The sequence below is a fragment of the Phaenicophaeus curvirostris genome, chromosome 8 (assembly GCF_032191515.1).
Source record: "Phaenicophaeus curvirostris isolate KB17595 chromosome 8, BPBGC_Pcur_1.0, whole genome shotgun sequence".
In the NCBI taxonomy this organism is placed as follows: domain Eukaryota; kingdom Metazoa; phylum Chordata; class Aves; order Cuculiformes; family Cuculidae; genus Phaenicophaeus; species Phaenicophaeus curvirostris.
Genome location: NC_091399.1, coordinates 33399582 through 33419182, shown reverse-complemented (window position 1 = coordinate 33419182; position 19601 = coordinate 33399582). Strand labels below are relative to the sequence as shown.

The 19601-nt window shown below is 41.8% G+C and overlaps 1 protein-coding gene across 2 annotated transcripts in view; it reads left to right on the top strand.

Moving 5' to 3' along the window:
• Positions 1–19601, top strand: part of GLIS1 (GLIS family zinc finger 1) — a 202078-nt gene that overhangs the window by 161274 nt on the left and 21203 nt on the right. Inside the window, exons 5-7 of one of the 2 annotated variants that reach the window (XM_069863153.1) lie at positions 1666–1764; positions 6324–6456; positions 15634–15784. In XM_069863153.1, coding sequence (XP_069719254.1) covers positions 1666–1764; positions 6324–6456; positions 15634–15784 — 383 coding nt within the window. Of the gene's footprint in view, positions 1–1665; positions 1777–6323; positions 6457–15633; positions 15785–19601 lie in introns of both variants that reach the window. The other variant, XM_069863152.1, reaches the window with a different exon arrangement.

Below are 19601 nucleotides of genomic sequence, written 5' to 3'. Positions count from 1 at the left end.
AGACACTCTCAATAAATCTGCTTTGCCTTGTAACTTTCTGGGTAGGTGCTGTATTAGCCTGTAAGATCATAGATTGTTGAATGATTCTATTATTCCTTCAGAAATTTCCTGCTGGCTGGACAGAGCAGCAATACTTATCCTCTGGAGTTACTTACAAAGAAAAGGGGCTTGTACGGACTGCTTATTCCTTATTGAATGCATTTGGAATTGGTATTAAAGCTTGTCAATGTAGGTCGCTCCATCATTTATCTTCTCCAAAAGGGGAATCTGTAAATCATTTCAGAGACTTACTAGTATATGCTAGTTCGATAGAATCTCTACTAAATCATCTGGAAGCAGACTTTTCTCCTGGGTAGAAGCAGAACACAGGGATTGTATCTGTCCTTGTGATAGAAAGGGCATATCATCACTCCTCCAGAAGCAGAGCAGCTTGTTTAAAGGACCTCGTAGTCATTTCTCCCCAAACTGATGGCGCGATGGGAGAGGATGCACAAACTGCTTTCTGTAGTCAGTGGGTTTAAAGAATGTGACACTGAGGTGATGACAAATGCGTTTTCTACTTTTGTGAAGACACCAAAAGGACTTACTAGTCCAAGTGGCTAAGGTAACTTTGACAGATGAGGCAAAAAAACAGAGAAAAAAATGAATGTTCTGCTCAACTTCCAACCTTTGCGAGCTTTGACCTGCACCACTATTTTGCTATCACTTTATTCAATGGTTACTTAATAACAAGTGCCAGAGTCCCTTTGTTCAGCTGGGTAGTTGCGCATTCATTTGGAGACTGTGAGAGAGACAGTGTTTAATTTGTTGTGAGTAGCCATAACCAAGAGCAGAACTTGGTGAGGCTTTCGGTCATTGGGACTCCAGAATCTGTGGTTATCTTGGAGCATGCTTTTTTTTTTTTTTTTTCTTTCCTATGAGAAGAGCATACTGGAGCTGCCTGCTCCCACTCGGATGGTTTTCCCAAGAGAGAGTGCTCAGACTGTGCCACGTGGAAGTGGCAAGCTCTGCTGCATACCCAAAGCAGCTGAGAAGGTCTTCCAGACAAAATCAACAATAGTGGATTTTTCTTTCTGCATTGATTTGCTCAGATGTTAATGTTTGATGCAGGTTGTTTGGTTAGGAGTTATAAAAAGAAAGACATTGCTGTTGTTATTCAAAACAGGAACATGGCATGAAGGAAACCAAATGTGTGCTGTGCCATAGGTTTTGCTTTGTTGCATATGGAACAGTTATTGTAAAAACTATGCTGATCGGAACTTAGTCCCAGAACTTCTATACTCATAATTATACTGGGTGATCTCATGATAATTTTGTCTACTGTAAAAGCTAGGCGGGGGGGAAAGGAATGCTCTCAAACCCCATCTAGTTAGACCTCATTAGCATTTAATTCAGCTCAGGAATCGGTACCCAACAGGCCAGAGGACAGATGTGTCAGGTCCTCGCAGTGCTTGCATGGAGTGCAAAATGAGAGTGATTGGTGCGGTTCTGTTTGCATGATGTCTGGCTTGTGTACACAGGCAGAGCAAATCTGGAAACAGCAAACGGCAAACAACACAGGCTTGACACCCTGTTTCACAGAAACAACCATCCTTCAGTGCTCTGTACGCTGACTGTAGAGAAGCAGAGGGATATGAAAACTTTTCCCTTTCCTCCCTTTTACAGAAACCCTATGCATGTCAGATTCCTGGCTGCTCCAAACGCTACACCGACCCCAGCTCTCTGCGCAAACATGTGAAAGCTCATTCAGCCAAAGAACAGCAGGTGCGTAAGAAGGTAAGAGCCATGAGGCAAAAACTGACACATCTCCAAATCTCCTTGATGTAGTTATCTTCAATTTACCTTTAGTTTATATATTTTAAAAATTATATTATAAAATATAGCTAGAAGATAGAGATCTCTGTAGAGCTAATTCTCATGTTGGTTTCTAATCACTATTGTTAGCCAGTCCACTTTATAGCTCTGCACTTTCAAGGCTGCTGCTCTGTAATTTCAGTTTGCCCTACGCTTTCTCTCCAAGCATTTCTTTCCTGTCCAGCTTTCATGCACAAGCCCAAATTCTGCTGTCATTTACATAAAATGTCCATGGACTGGAGTCTCTGCAATCAGCTAGTAAATACATGTTGGCAGATTATCTAAAACACAAATGAAAGTAGACCAGAATAGTATGGAAAGGAGCACTTGTAATAGATGAGAATGAAAATGCTCCACTTTTCCTACCACATCTGTGTTTTAAATGCATTTATAAATCATTCCAAACCCAGACTGCTAGTTATGTTTTCACTACTGTTAGATTCAAATAAGTATTTTGGTTTCTGTGGGCTAAATCCTGAACTCATGATTAAATGGGGATGCTTACAGACACCAGCGCAGAATCAGAGACTTGTTTATTACACATTTTTATATGCAATTTGTAAAAAGATGATGGAGACCCCACAGAGCTGGGCTGTGACAGAACAGACCATGAGCACACTTCAGGCCCAGGAGTGAAAGGGAACACAAGCCTTAGCAAGCAATTACAGTTAGTTCAATGAGCAGCAATGACATCCCAGCTGCCTTGTCACTGCCAGGAGCATCACAGATGAGACAGCAAGGCACGATTAAGGGATGGAGGGCACAGCACAAATGACAGCCTAGCAAGATTGAGCTAGGGACCAGCTAGCTGGGAAAAATGTCAAAGGTAAGAACAGAAGTACTGGAGGGCAAAGTGAAGAACAAGTAGAGAAGAGGCAGTAGCAGGATCCAGATAATCTCAGTTGCAGAATTTGTGATGAGCCACAGAGGAGTGAGATGGATGTCAAAAAGGCCTAATTTTCGTGCTTGAATACAACTGTAGTGGGTTCATACTGGTTTGTCCTTGTGTCAGCCATGTCCCCTGTCTTACACCTCTTCCCTCCTGCTACTTCTCAGCATGTGTTTATATCCCCTACAGTTTTCAATTGGCTTGATCTGTCAATCTGAACTTAACAGTCCCCTTTCCTAGAGCAGTTCCCTGTCCCCCAGTTCCTCCTATAACCCTTCTTGATGTCAGCTGCATGTGATACGTGGGCATATCTTCCCACTATCTTCCCATATCTTCCAAAATATCAGTGTCCCAAGTTGTGTGCACTATTTCAAATAGTCAAGAAACACTCATTGCATGTGGAGCTTTTTGCCTGGAAATAACATTTCATACCTAGCACCTGTCCAGAACCAAGCTGTTGTCTCTGCATGTATCGGATCCAGTCAGAGCTTCTACTTAGTCTGGCAGGACTGGGAAGGAGTGCCGACTTTGCAGGCCCAATTTTGTATTATCAGGCCATGTGGATGCGCTGTAGCTCTCTAGAAAGTTCTGCAGGGTGTACGGTGCACATTCTTACCACACCCCAGATTGCAAAATTCCCAGTGCTTTCCTAGAGCAACCATTAGGTCTTAATAAGAGTAAGAATCAGAAGTAATTGGCCACGGGAAGAGGTTGACTCTGACACCAAATACTTTTGCAATAGCAAGGTCTTTGCTACATGAAGATTTTGTTATATGAAATTCTTAGCTGATTTTGGAAAGCAACCATGCTCCCTGTTCCAAAGGAGAGACACCCCACCCCCATCTTTCCTTCATTTGCTTGCTGACATACTTCTTCAGGAAAGGAAGGAGGGAATTATTTTGTAATAGCAAACGTGTATCATTTGTCCAGCTCTATGTTCTGAGCTGAACACCTTTATGTATTAACATCCTTCACAACTGGACAAAGGAACAGGCCCCCTGTCACAGTTTGGCCCTACTCAGCTAAATTTCGGCAGCTAAAACCATGCAGCTGAGCTTCCAAAGTCCCTCCCTTGCCCTGCCACACTCTTCAGGGAACAGGGAGAGAGAAATGAGAAGAAAAAGACTTGCAGGTTGGAAACTAAAGCTACAGCTTCAATGAAATGATGATGATGGTGATAATAATAATGAAAACAGTTAGAAAGTAATAAAATATATACAAGTATATGAGGTGGCACCCCCATCCCTTGTCGCCATAAATATTGTAAAGCAGACATGAAGGAATGGGTCCATGGCTAGGAGGGAGCTGGGCTCAGGAACTGGATTCAGGAACACACAGATCTGGGATCAAGGACAACCAAACAGATGAGGTACTTGCTGAACATCAGCCATCACAGAAGAGAGCAAGACCCTTGTGATCTCTCAATTTTATGTTGAATATTATGTATATGGGATGGAATATGCTGTTGGTCAGTTTAGGGTCACCTGCCCTATTCCCCCCTCCTTGCAGGTGTGGCCCTCTTCTGCCCGCTTGAGGATGGCCTTGGTTAAATACAGGCATTGGCCTCTTAGCATACCAATGCCCTGTGTTATCACTTTAGAGAAGAGCACTGTCTCAAAACCATACAGTTAGCTTTCAGAAAAATGTAGTTACTTACAGCAACTGAGTTAGTCACAAAACTGACTCTTAATTTACCTCAGACCACAACACCCCACTATACTTTGTCACCTGCTGAGGCCTTTTTCCAGTTTTGCAGAGGAAGGTGGGAAAAAAACTAAATCCAAACTTTGCATTAAGGGGCACAAACTAATTCCTGGAGTAATTCCTGAGTAAGCAGCAGGAGGCCTTAAGCCTACAACCAATACAGGACAAATGTGGTACACACAACAGCAGACTTAAGCTGCTTGGATGTAACGAGATGTCAAATATCCAGGTCTTCCTATCTCTTAATCCTCTAGCTTGAGGAATTTTCCTGCCTGCATATACATACCCTCCCATAGACTTACCAAGTCTATCTCAAAATAATGTTAATTCTTTGCCTCCCACACCTTATTTGGTAGATGAATCTAAACCTGCACTCCTCCAGCAGTTTGAAATCATCTTCAGATTTTTGGCCTCATTCATCCATGATAAGTTTATGAATACTTGATCCTGTGTCTTTTTTCCTTGAACTTAAAAGGCATCTGAAATATCAGCAGATTTAAAGTGTATTTTGATTGGGCTCTCTTAAAAGGGACCAAAGCAAATCTGACTCATAAAGAAATAATGCCCTTCCCCAACCCCAAAATGTCACTTAAGCATATTACAGGAAAAAAAAAACCTTTTGCAACCAAGTGAATGTCAGTGTTTTTGAAATAGTGACAGTCTACTTTGGAAAAAAGTCAAAAGACCATTTGTGCTCACTTGCTTGTTTTTAGTTATAACTTAGGAAAGGCAGCTGTCAGTTGGTATCAGCTTTTCAGGAGATCTGAGTGGTAATGGCTCAACCAAGAGAGAAAAATTAACAGGCTGCTCTGCCCACATCTTGGTTGAGATATGCTACCAAGATGTGCCGTCTCTGGTATAAAATAAAATGCCTGAGCTTAGACTTGCATCAAAGGAATCCAGAATACTTAATTCATAGGCTAGAAGATGACTGCTGTGGTAATATTTGGTTGTTCTGAAAGGCATTATAAGAACAAACTAGGAGAAAGTTAGCTGTTAATTTAGTAGTAGTTTCAGTTTAATTGGCTGCAGATGCACTTTATGGTCCAAATGTTAGATGTTTATCTTGAACCAACAAATGGCTGTACAGCAGAATTCTAAACAGGTTTGGCTGAACCTTTTATTCAGAATAACCAAACCCAGGGGAGATCGGTATGCAAAGCTGTAAACGTAAAGACAATAACTATTTATTAATGGCTATAGAATATGATTGCTGTATGTGTAATGTGAGCACCATATTATGACAAAAGCTTGGCAACATCAGCATGTTTGAAAGAGAATTAGAAATGCTTTTCTTTCTTAATTCTCCTCTCCTGCTGTTTTTAATATGATCGACATTGTGGTTTTCAAGAGTTTGCTTGAGACGCTTTTGCCAGAGCTTTAATTTACATGGAGAACAGCTGACATATCAGTGATACCTCTTATACATTACTGACAGCACATTATTCTGCTGGTTCTAATCTGATAAGCACAGACGCTTTTCTTTCCCGATGAAATGTCTTTCCAAGTGTCACACTTAAAAGGTGATGCAAGATGCAATCCTTTTCCGCAGAACCCAAGAAACTACAGAAAGCCTGAAAATACACAGTTAAATTACTCAGAAAGGTTTTAAGAAAAACAGGGTACATTATTTTCTGAAGCAAACTGTTACTGGTTTTAGATTAGCACAGTAAACCTGTGCACTTAAGAAAACTAGAAATATCTCTATTTAGAAATACCAAGTAAAAGATAAATTTTCAATTATGCCAAGTTCCCAAGAATGACATTTTGTTCCTTTCTTATATACATAATCTTTAAGCAAAGAGACAGATGAATTTAATTAGAAGATATTTGGTTTATTTTGAAATAAAATATTTGTTTTATCCTCCTCTTGTAGCTAAATTCATGTACTGATATCGAACAAGATGTACTAAGTGAATGCTTAGCTATACAACAACTCCACACATCTTCACAACACATTTTGGATGGGAAATGTGGTAGATCTGTAGGTCATCATGATTTAATTACAGGTAAGAATACCTCTAATAAACTTGATGCTAATTGTGTCATTTAATACAGGATATAAACCAGAAGAAAACAGAAAGCCTTATGGCTCTGATTTGCCACTACGAAAGATGAAAAAGCCCCAAAACTAACAAATAAAATGAAATAATTTTGAGAGTTGTTTCCTAAGTCTGGACTTTTTTTTTTCAGAGTCAGCCAGCCAAAGAGCTCTTATTGATTTCATGTGAAGGGGGCAGCAGCGCTGCTGAAAGTCAGCCTCCATCCATTTGTTCTTTTTGAAAATGTTTGCCTTGGCTTCAGCAGAATGCAGGTGCATAAGCTTTGCTAAAGCCCAGTCAGTGCTCTAGCAAAGACAAAGGCACATGGCAATAAGGTTTTCCAGCTCCTCAGGAGTTGCAGAAAAGTCAGTGAGGCTGTGTATGATCATGCATTGTGTGATTATAACAAATAATACTGTGATGTATGAATGGAACACAAACTTGAATTTGAAATGTCAACCATCTTGTTTTAATACCTTTTTGAGTATTTAATATTTCTTTTGTTCCTTCTTGTCTGTCTTTTCTTTGTTTCTTATGTTTTGAACAAGAGCTGGCCCCTTTCAGGGACTTTAGACTGTCCTATACATTTTATAGGAAGAGAAAAAATGCCTCTATTCCCTTACTGAAAATAAGATATAGATTCACAACGTTTGAACCTCAGCAGAGGATCCTGAATCAGGGATGTAGCAGTCTCAGGCTCTTTGTTTTGCCAGCAGAGAGAAAGAGGAATTCTCAAAGGCCATCAGTTTAATTGCAATCTGCCTCACCCTATGAAGGCAACCGTATCCTCCCACTGATTCTAGAGATTAGAGCTGGGAACCATTCACTTAGCTGTTTTCACTCTCAGGTCTCATTCTGTCCGTGTATCTATTTAGCCTTTTTTCTAATTTTCGTATTTATTTTATTCCTGGCCTCTGCAACTTCATATATCAGTGAGCCCACGCTTCTTTGAAAAAATACTTCCCTTGATAGATTTTGAATGGGCAACTTCAGATGATGTTCGAGGAGGAGAATATGCATGTAGACTTTTACTTGGTCTACTTTGGTGGAACCTACTTTTGGAGAACCATTCAAGTTGCTGCCTTTGAGACTTCTTTAGCTCTATCGTATCTATTTTGGGATGGGATAACCAATACTACACACAAAATTCCAGATTACAGCATTCACTTGATTTATAAACCATTATTGTCACATTTTCTTCTGTCATTCTGTGCCATGTTCCAGACGCATCCCAATATCTTATTAATTTTTTAATTGTAGCTGCATATTAAAAATGGGATGGAGATGTGGAAACATTTTATATCTAGCACTTTGTGTGGTCTGGAAGGAATCTCCAGGAAAAAAAGATGTAATAGATACTAATCAATTTTTCATTCTATAATTGTTAAAATAATAATAATGCTTAGTATACCTGTTTTGGACAGACTATTCCTACGTTTGGGTCTGGAACGTGGAGTCTGGCATACAACATTTTATGCCTAAGAGTAGAGGACAGTTCGAATCATAGAATGGTAGAATAGTTTGGGCAGGAAAGGACCTTTAAAGCCACCCAGTGCAACCTCCCTGCGATGAGCAGAGACATTTTCAACTAGATGAGGTTGCTCAGAGGCCCATCCAACCCAACCCTGAATGTCTCCAGGGATGGGGCACCTACCTCTCTGGGCAGCCTGTGCCAGTGCTTCACCACCCTCATCATTAAAAAGTTCTTCCTTATGTCTAGTCTGAATCTTCCCTCTTTTGGTTTAAAACCATTACCCCTTCTCCTATTGCAGCAGGTCCTATTTAAAAGTCTTTTCCCATCTTTCTTGTAAGCCCCCTTTAAGTATTGAAAGGCTGCAATGAGGTCTCCCCGGAGCCTTCTCTTCTCCAGGCTGAACAACCCCAACTCTTAGCCTTTCCTCATAGGAGGACGTCTTCAGATTGCAGAGCAGAGCCAAGGTAAGACATGAAATGGCAAGGATGCCGTTATTAAAGACTTTACTTTTGAACTTGGTCAATATTAGAAAATGTTCCTCACTATTAAAATCTAAAATTATTCATAAAATTATTTAGCTTAAGGCTAAATAATCTCTCTTGGTTTAAGATGCACTTTATCCTCTTTCAGTTCCTCTGTGGAGGAGATGCTTGACTTGATATTATTAAATATGTTTTAAATTGTTCTAGTAACTGAGGCCAAGCTTTACAGACAAACCCTAGCATCCATTTGTTGAGGCTCAGAGAAAGCCAATGGTAAACTGGGATTTAAAAAAAAAAATGCCTGTTGTTAGTTCCCCTGGACAAAGGGAAGAGCTGATGCACTTATTAATGTATTTTGATTTGTAAGAGCAAAGTAATAAATTACTAAAATTACATAGGGAAGAAACTCCTGCTTTTTTTCTCACTCCAGATCTTAAAAATAAAAAATGCATCCTGCAAGACATCTTCTGTTCTCCTTTCTAGTTCAAATTGCACTAATATGTTGGAATGTAGATAGTGAATGTAATAGAAAGGGAAATAACCCATCATTCTAACATCGTTCCCCCAGGATTCTGCACTTAATGTTTATATGTGGCTCCTTGAAAAGCGGCAGAAAGCCGGAGGGACTTGGGGGGAATAATTTCCATTCTCTTTGTTGTCTGTACTCTCAAGATCTGTGAGGGCAGCCTGTGGCCTCTGCTCTCCGCACTTACCAGTGCAGTGTAGCTGAAGCGTGGTTTGGCCTCTCCCTTCCAGGCAGGACAGGAAAGACCAGTGACGTTTCCCTCAGAACAGGCTGCACCCAAGAACCCCAGATTTCAAATGACAACAATAAAATGGGGAAAGTTACTAGCTTACAGGTAAACAGACCATCCCTAACCTCTCAGTATCATTTCTGAGAGCCTCTTGTGAAATTAAGGATTTTATCTATCAATAATGCTGGCTTTCTCAGATATGATTTCTTTGCTGATTATATCAATCTATCACCAGGATGTTGTAAAAAACCAAATAAATCTTCCCTGATACTCCCATCAGGTCACTCCATTTGAGACCCCATCACATGCACAGTATGAAAAAGCGCCATGGAAAATAAATCAAGATTTGAAAGGCTGTTTTACAGTGTAGCAGAAGTTGCTTCATGCTATGTGTTGTACAATTCCACAGGCAAAACTACTCCTCTGTTGTTATTTAGGGCATATAAGCTAATGTGCTGATCCTTACAGAATTAAAGTGTAAGGGCATTCCTGCTGCCACCTATGGTCTGCAATGATTGCATATTTGCTCTGTCAGATAAGCAGAGGTAATATTTCTGGACAAATCAGCTGTATTCTCTATATAGGATATTTGTGGATAAGTACAATATGTGATGTCTTCTTTATTCCACTTGAAAATATGAAAATGTTAATGATTTGGGTTTTTGTTTTGAATTTAGGGTTGTTCCTCTCCCCCTCATTCCCCCCACCCCTTTTTTTTTTTCAAAGAAACCACATTATTAATGTGCAGAGCTCTGGGCTTTAGGGATAACTTGGATTCCTGGAGAATTTCAGTTTTGTCTTTCTCCAAGTTAGAGCACATTTTAAATATGTCAAGGATGAAAGCCAATCACAGAAAAAAATGAAATATTTAAAAAGCTCCCATCCCTTGTGTCTGACTTCAAAGCAGGTTTGTGCTTAGGACTGGGTAAGACAGTGAGCAAAAGAATGTTGTGCAATCACAGGAGCCTATTGTTTGCTTAGATCTTCCTCCTTTTTCCCTCCTCATAACTGAGATGCTTAATGGCAGCACACATTCAGCTCTAGCTGCAACCAAGAGCTTGTAGCACTTTCCCTGTAAAGGAAGGGTCTCCATTTAGATAATTCTGCTCAGGCATTGTCTCTGGGCACCTCTTATTATTGTTTTTCTGGTCTCAGCATAAAGCGAGGGGGGATGCTGCTGGCTGCAGATACTCAGAGTGCTGGTTTGGCAACAGATGTTAAGGTTAAAGGCCAAGCCATTGAAAATGTTGATTGATGACACATATCTACAAGCTAAGATGGTCAGTGTGTGAAGAGGCCCAAGGTGTATAGTCCTGCAGTGGGCTGCCCTTACAGGAGTAGTCATTCATAACAGCTCCAAGGGCTTCTGTGTGACCTCAGGTCCTCAGAATATTGTAGCTCACTGCTGAGAGGAAGGACCAAAAACTGTAAAAGAAGAGACATTTTAGAAGTATTGAAAATTATTCTGTGGCTGGAACAACAACTGCGCTTCCCCCCTTGACTTCTTCCATTGCAGAGGCACCTGGTTTCCTGGGCAGAGGGATCCATGCAGCAAAGACAGCATTTTTCTTCCCCCCATAGCAATTCCTTAATATTAAGTCTTTGCAGTGGGGAGGACCCTATACACACTCATATCTGCGGGTACCTCCTGCTTCCCTGAACAAGGCAGTTCACTCTCTTTCCTGCTAAACTGCCACTGCCAATATTTCCTTCTAAAAGCACCATCTTTGGGCTTAAGACCTATGAAGATACCAATAGGTAGTCATGGAATCAGAGAGACAGCAGCTATAGATGTTGAGTGCCTTAATTCTGGAATAAAAATATGCATACTAATCAAAGCTCTTTGCAGTCAAAATGAATTCAGTAGTAGCATAAATAGCTGGTGTCTCACACTCTGCACAGTGCTCGTGGCCAGAGAACGTCTGTCCGTCTGAAGGAAGTAAAGTTACTGGTCTGTTGGAGTGCCCTTGTTTTGCACTGTGTAAGATAAATAACTTCTAACTTTCAGTAAGTGCCGATTTGGTTCTCAGTGACTCAACAGAAATGACTAATGTCTCATGGCAGCCTCACATGGAATCTCACTGTAAAACCCATCTTCCATTGTGTGTTCTACATGGCCCTCAAAGTACTCTTAATTACAGGCAGACACTCCATGCAAGCAAAGCAAGTGAACAATGGGGTCTCTTCTCTGTCTGTGTTGGCTCGTGTTTGGGCTTTCTCGCTATCCAGAAGCTTCAGGGGTGGATGCAGCCCTCATCCAACTGGTAGGCTTTTCAGCCTCAGAGCTTCACCACCATGTGCAGGAGCACACATCACAGTATCTGACACCTGAGCAGCCTTGCAGCTCCCCCTGTTCCTTCTACTGATCCTTCATCTGAGGGATACAAGGTCTGCAAATCCGGACTCTGAGCTTAGTCTCGTTTCCTTAAGAAGCAAGGCTTATGTAATCATTTTGTGTGCCTCTCTGTCCATATGTGTGTCAGTCCCCTTCTCCACAGTATTTTTTTAAATCCGTTAGCCAAGCTCAACCACATTTGACAAATGCCTCGGAGATAATTGCGTTCTGACAAGTTTCATGAATAGTGGCAGCTGGATACCAGAGAGTGGCACCCAAAATTAGTGTTCCCGCTGTGGGAGAGGCTGGCAGGACTCAGCTGGGACACACGCTGCTTGGCAGGCAGCACACGTGTAGCACCACATTTGCCAAAGTGTCACAGAGGATATGGGGACAGCTGGGTTTACCCGAATATGCTTTAGCTGATGTCATGGTGGTCTAGCAATGCCATGGAGAGGGGGTGTTGGTGCGAGGGGAGCTTCTGGGGTGAGGCAGCACAAGCTGTGGTGGGAAAGGGGGCATCTGGGGGACAAAAGGCAGCGTGTGTTGAAAAAAGCATGAATGAGGGCACTGTGGTAAATAATGATGTAAGAAAAGGAAAACTCACTGATGAAGAAATCCTACAAGGTTTAGCATACATGTGCTCCAAGCAGGGGCCTTTTCTAGAGAAGGGTAACTCAGGGTGGATGGAAGAAGGTGAACTTTAAAGAATAGAGGGGCTCCACAGGAATACATCTTTTCAAGCCCACGAGGAGACAGTGGGTGTCCATCCTAGTGGAGTTGGGCATGACAGAAACTTGGGCTGACAGGGATTCTGGTTTCATTTGGTTTTCTAATGGAGTGGGTTTGAGTGCATGGGATCATGCCGAACTCATCTCTTGGACATATGGATGTGTGGGGTGGTTTTTTTTTAAACTGTATTGCTTCCCTAGAGGGGTAAGCTGATTGCAGGTACTCTGCTCGTCTGTGTTTCTCATTTACCTCAAGCAAAGAGTTGAACTATCCTCAGCTGCTGAGATAGTACAGAAGCAGCCAGGAGAGACCTTTGGTTCACGAACTGCTCAGCAGTGGGATTATAAGTTAGAACGTTTGAATGTGTTTACTGGCCACCACACTGCTAAAACTACCATTTGAGGGTTTCTGAGCTTTTTGGGTGAGTTATTGACAGAGGCCAGCAATAATCTTCAAGTCTTAGAGAACATAAACATCTCTTCTTAGGTTCAGCTGTTTCCTCTAGGCTGTGCTGCCAATATACTGGAACTGTGTTGTATAGAAATACAGCTGAAGTGTGAAATGACACAGTACAGTCAAAGTCAAACTGTTATTTAGCTCATCTTCCAAGTCTGATAATGAATGCATGAACAGTAAGGATTTGGGGGAGTGGGAACTACTTTATTGTAAAGTGGACTGAAGCCACCGGTAGAAAACTGGCATTTTCACCATATAGCATCCTATCTACTGACTTACTGTTATCAGAAGAGGCTTTGACAAATAAATGCTAGCATCACCTGGGAACATGTGAATTCTTAAAGCCCCTTCTGTCTCACTTTCAGCGCAGAAAGCAAGTTGGTTTCACTGGCTGGTTGACAAATGTTCTGTCTAGGGGGAGACAGAGATGATGTGGTTCATTTTCATTGCTTTAGATCTGTCAGCAGCTGAGGACTCATTGTTCATAAGAGGTTTTGACTCATCTGAAGTCCCTGACAAAGGTGGCTGGAATCTTGCCTTAGTGGTTCTGCTCTTCAGTCACACAGAAACAGATGCTGACATTCAGCTGTGTCTTATCCTCCCAGAGGACTGTCACACATTCCCCATGGCTCCAGATTTTCATGATGCTTTCTGCTTGTTCCATGTCACTGTGAGGGGTTTGGGAGGAGTGCCATCCAGAACCCTGTCAGTGACGATGGGACATGTCCAAGCACAGCTGACACACAGCTCTGCCGTACTGAATGTGTAGCTTTGCCCACAGTCAGTGGGACAGGAAAGGTGAATGCTACTGGAGAAGGCAAAGAAACTAAACCTCAGTGAGATCTTCTGTGCTGTGCAGCCGGCAAACTTCATTTGTTCCCCAGAGCCTTCAGAATACAGTGTGAATGGCTGCTGTCATCCTCCTTTGTGTGCAGATTCCCTAGGAAGCATACCCTGTGGGCTGAAACTCTGGGAGATGTGTTGTAGGCAAGCTTTAAGAAGAGGAGGAGAAGGGCAGAGAAACTGAGAAAACGACTGGATTTTTCCAAGGATTGCACTTACTGGGAGCTAGTCATTTTTTCCCCTTGCCATAGAGTGGCATTTGCAAGCAATGTTCATATCACGAGGTAGTAAGCACTTCTGCAGTCTCCCCTCATTGCAGCCACCTGCCCCCAGTGCAGCCTTCACGCAAAATTCATGCCTGACAGCTTCGACTGTCTTAGTGCATGGCTTATTCTTTAGAAGGGAGACTATAAGAAAAACATTAATCCCAGCATCTTAATCCAAGAGTCCTGGACAACACTTCCTCAACAAAGTATGTGCTCTGGGGCATGTGCAGGAGTCCTGTACCTTGGGAGGAATAACCTTATGCACCAGCGCAGGTTAGGGGTTGACCTGCTGGAAAGCAGCTCTAGGGAAAAGGATCTGGGTGTCCAGGTGGACAATGTTAATCATGAGCCAGCAATGTGCCCTTCTGGCCAAGAAGGCCAAGATATCCTGAGGTGCATTCAGAAGAGTGTGGCCAGCAGGTCAAGGGAGGTTGCTCTCCCCCTCTTCTCTGCTCTCATGAGGCCACATCTGGAGTCCTGTGTCCGGTTCTGGGCTCCCCAGCTCAAGAAAACAAGGAACTACTGGAATGAGTCCAGCAGAGGGCCACAAAAAATTGTGAGGGGACTGGAGCATCTCTCGTATGAGGAAAGGCTGAGAGGCCTGTTTCTTTTTAGCCTCGAGAAGACTGAGAGGGGATCTGATTACCACTTATAAATCAAGGGCGAGTGTCAAGAGGATGGGGCCATACTCTTTTCAGTGGTGCCCAGCAATAGGATATGGGGCAGTGAGCACAAATTGGAACACAGGAAATTTCACTTGAACACGAGGAAAAACTTCTTTACTGTGAGGGTGACAGAGCACTGGAACAGGCTCTCCAGAGAGGTTATGGAGTCTCACTCTCTGCAGATATTCAGAATCAGCCTGGATGCGTTCCTGCGTGACCTGCTGTAGATGATCCTGCTTTACCTGAGGGGTTGGACTGGAAGATCTCCAGAGGTCCCTTCCAAACCCAACCATTCCATGATTCTGTGATGATACATTCCATGATTCTGTGATGTTACATTCCATGATTCTGTGATGACAGGCACTTGACTATTGGTTCCTGACTGCCATGGTAGAGGAGAATAGCTAGAGTCCTAAAAAGAACGGGCTATCCAGACTCCTTCAGTACCTCTGTGCACTAGTAAACCTTCTGTTTTCATGGTCTCATTAAATATTTCTCCTTACTTCTCTTCACGTTTAATTTATTGGGGTTTCATCTGTATGATGTGGGTTTTCTTAATGGTCTAGGATGTCCAGCAGCACTAATAGAGAGTCAAACTAAAAAGTTCTAAATGAACAATGAGAAAACATTGAATGATGGTCCTTCTTACATAAATGCAGTGCTCTGAGTTTAGTGTCTAATATGATGTTGTTAAGGTATCATGCACCACTCTGCTGTCAATATGATCTTTCTCCTTCTGCAACAACGAGGACTGAGTTCTCACTCAGAAGTATGGAGATGACAGGGTGAGAGTCCTGCCAAATCTGGTCAGCTGCTTGAGAGAGCACTTAGAGAGCTTCAGTTATAGCAAGGAAGGAATGGAGTGCCTGGCGGGGCTGGAGGGGAGGCACATGTGTGTCAGAATACCTCAACACAGCTTTGAGTGCTGTTCGAAGTATGGCAGTATTCAGTAACATACTGGGTCTCCAAGCAGGTGACTCCCTTGGCAGTGTGACTTCCCCAACAGAAGTGGGCTGTGATGTGTTTGTATCTCAGGGTTGGGTGGAGGATAGTGAAGGAGTTGGGGACTCTCAAGGACTTACATGGATGCTTCTTTCCTTGCTCATTTTATTTTGCAAAATGCTGTGTGTTCACAGGCACGTACAGTGGTTCCAGCGCTAACCGTAATGGTTCCTCACCAGGTATATTGCCGCCTCCTCATGACATCCCTTCGAGACACCATCCACTTGACTCCAACCTTTCCAGTCCACATCACCATCAGTCGCCGTTGGAGAGTGCCAGGGAAGGGTATGTGTGTGAAGCGTGCGTGGTCTCTGTCTGGCATGATACTGAAAGATTCATTGTTTATTTTGCTTTGCATGGATGCTGTTTGAATGAAAAACACTGGATCAAACTAATCAATTTTGTTTGGTTTAGAATCATAGAATGGTTCAGTTTTGAAGGGACCTCAGAAGGTCACATTATCTGTTCCCTGTGCAGAGCTGGGCAAGCTTTGACATTACTATGAGATTGCTCTGGGCCTTGTCTTTGTCTTCAGCAAAACACACTGAGGGTTTTTTTCTTCACAGAAAGTAATTGCATTTAGATTTTTTTTTTTTAATTTTTCTTTGATGATTTCATGTAGGTTTGAATAAGCCCAGAGAACTTCTTCTCAGCAAAAATGAGAAATCTCTCACTTGGGTAAAACCCAGACTGTAACTCACTCAGGAATAAGGCAGTATTTGCCTTACTAAGACTTAGTTTGTGTCAGAGCAGCAGGCTTTGTCACTTCCTTGCTCTCTGATAAGATTTTCTGTAAGGCTTCTCTTGGCAGCAGGCATCAACCAATAAATTCTAAATCAGGGAAGGGGATATCATCACAATGATGATACAGATAGCATTGCTAAAGCACGGATTGCATTGTGTTGCTAGAGCACCATTTGCTCAAGGATCTCGTAATATCTTCTCAACAGTAAAGAATCTCTGTAAGCCACAAAATTCTGCTCTGTTTTTTCTGGTGTGTAGCCTCATGCCAATTAAACTTACAGTTTGTCTTCCCAGCGCTTTGGATGGGGGTGGTGGTGATGACGGGAGACTCTGATTTTGCTTCACTGATGGGAACTTGAGATAGAGAGAGATTAAGGGATTATTTTTTTTCTTCCCCTAAAAATATGTTGGTGTTTTTTATCAAGTACAGCAATTGAATAGAGAGTTTTCCCATCCTTCTCCAGTGACTGACTCATCCCTTCTTTTATATGGGAAAAGGAAAGCCCAGAAAGTTTTTAAGTGTATGCTTTAAGCAAAGGGCAGAACACAGAGTGTATGTGGCACAGAGGGAGCGTGGCAAGGCAAATTACACCTGGAGTAGCTGAAGCACGATCTGATTGAGGAAATTCAATGACAAACCAGTTACTCCAGACTTTTTCTTGATTGGGGAATGAATGCTGTAGCAAGCTTAGCTTCTATACCCCATTCCTCCTTCAGCCATCTTTTCTGACCTGTCAGTAGCAGGTGCCAGTGCCCCATCCCAATGTACAATGTGTATCTGCCCATCATAGGAACAGACTTGCTCTGTCTCTGTCACATACAATGCCTGTACCCAACACTTCTCCTTCTGTGTCCTGCCATCCCACACTCCTGACTTTCCTGTTGGCAGGCTCGTGCCTGTGGGAGAGTCGTGGCCAACGGGTGGCATCGGGCATGCTGATTTAGATGGGATTTATACCAGTTAAGTCTGACATTTCCTGTAGCAGACAAGGCAGTGGGCACAAATAGGAGGAATGGAGACAGGCAGTCCAAAGTGACAGTAATCAATGAGTTGTTCTTTCCTTACAGTTTGGGACTACGTGAGCATGGGGGAGTAGGATCCCTTCCTCTCACTGCTCCCCAGTGTGCTGTTCAACTGCTTCCTCTTTGAGTTGGTTCTTGGAAGAGTTAAGGCAGAAAATCCCAACTAGGAATTAAATGAACTAAGGATAAACTATGGGAAGGATTTAACAGGCTGCCAGTAAAGTGGATTTATTTCTAGGGCACTTTATGTTTTGATACTGTTAATAAGAAATGAAAGCAAAGACTTGACCAGAATGATGCAACAGTGTTCCAGTTTGAGGGGCTGAAGCTCCCAGATGGATTCTCCTTGATGACCCTCATGTCTCTATTCCAGAGTAGGGCACTTCTCTTTTCAGCAGAAACACTGTGCTGCGTGAACTGAGTGTCTCACTGAGCTCCTTCTACAGATGTTGAGATCATTTGCTTAGGCCAAAGTTCACATCAGAATTGTCTTTGGTGATTTCAGCTCAAGTGGAATAGGTGTTCTTTCTTAGAGGAGACAGCAGTGCTGATTTATCTCAGTACTTGTACACCTAAGTAATGTAAAGTCTTTGCAGAAACACCATAGTTAATATCCTATGACAAAAGATAAGACTGAGATGATAACAGATTTCTAACCATGAACCAAACATCAGGACATGGAGAGTGGAATGTGGTTTTGAACAGTTATTTTAAAACATGCTATCTAGTTTCATGACATAATTAGTTGGAATTTTTCAGCATCTCAAATACCATTTTCTAAACTCAAATTAATCTGCATTCAGCATTGCCATACCCGGTCCAAGATCCTTTTGCTGTTTGTTTATGCTTACATTATTAATTACTGCTGAAGTAAAGCCCACACACAACATTTTAATTGCAAGTACAGAAACTTTGTGTGAACTACTAGTCGTTGAATTTCATTTAGCACAGCTTTGTCATAAAATCACTTAATAGTCTAATGCTTGGAGTCACTGGATTGCGGAACTGTAAACCTTTGCCAGTTCATAGCAGTGTGCCGTTACTCATATAACTTGTAGATGGGTTACAATAGGGAAGAAACACCTAACACTGCCTTTCTTCTTGTTAACTGCTCCAGCTTTCTGGCACACAGAGAATGTTTTGCCTCATTTGTTGGCTGTCTCGGCTTTCGTGTTTAAGTAAATGCAAAGAATTTCTGTGCTGTGAATCAGTACGATGACAAGGCACGATTGCATAGTTAAAATCTCTGGAATGAACCAAACGATTACTATCAAGAAATCTAATTACTGAATCATCAAATATGCAAGATGCCAAGAACTACATGAGGCAGAGTACAAATAGTCTACTCAAGTTTGACATAAGATTCTGAATTTGATTTAAAGGCGTTTTCTTTTTTTTTAAAAAAAGCCTGAGTTACACCATCCTTTGCCAAAGTCAACACCAGGCGCAACAGTCAATTTTCCCAAATGGTTTGTTAAGACATTTAAATAGTTTGACAAAATTATCTAATTCACTTGAAAATGTTCTAACAAAATCTGACTTCATTACCAAATGTATTTATACTGGCTTTATACAATGTGGAGAGTATTTTTTCAAATTCTGTTATGAAGCATATGCTAGACTAAAAAATTTTACTTACATTGATATTAATTAAACCAAAAGTGTGTGATTGAGAAATATTTTGGCATCCAGAAAAGGGGCTTGTCATGATCCACATTTAAATATATATTTATTTTTTATTTCAAGTAGCAAAGGTTATTTTAGCATTTCTTGTAGCTTATGCCTTGTCTAACTTGTTTCATTTTGGCCATTGCAAAAATAATCTGTTCTGATTTGTAACAGAACGAAGGCAGAAAAACAGCTTTTAGTATTAAATCTTAGATGAATGTTGCACTTGGCTTTCTTTCTATTGCTTTTTTAGCTGTTAGTATCCAAGTAATCTAAAAATGTACTTAGTTTCATTTGTAAACTATCTCTGCAAGTTCCGGTTTCATGTGATAAATTATCAGCTTAAATGAAATTGATACAACTAAAGTTAAGTGAGTTTGAGTGGTGGCACCAAGTTAGGGATTTGCACCCATTTAGCTTAATGGCCTAACAAGGTCACTTTGTAGGGTCTGAACACGGTCCCTCTATGTGTGACTCTGAGGGCCTCTGTCACTTGTGTTGCCCCTAACAAGCAGCACTTATGTTCTCAAAAGAAGCTGGGGGTACTGGCAAATAAGAACTTCACTGGGAAGGTGATGTGTCTCCAAGGGAAAGGAAAGGGAAACCGTTTTTATATTCCTGCAGTAATTTAGGTCATTTCTGTTCTGTAAACACAACAGTGAATGAA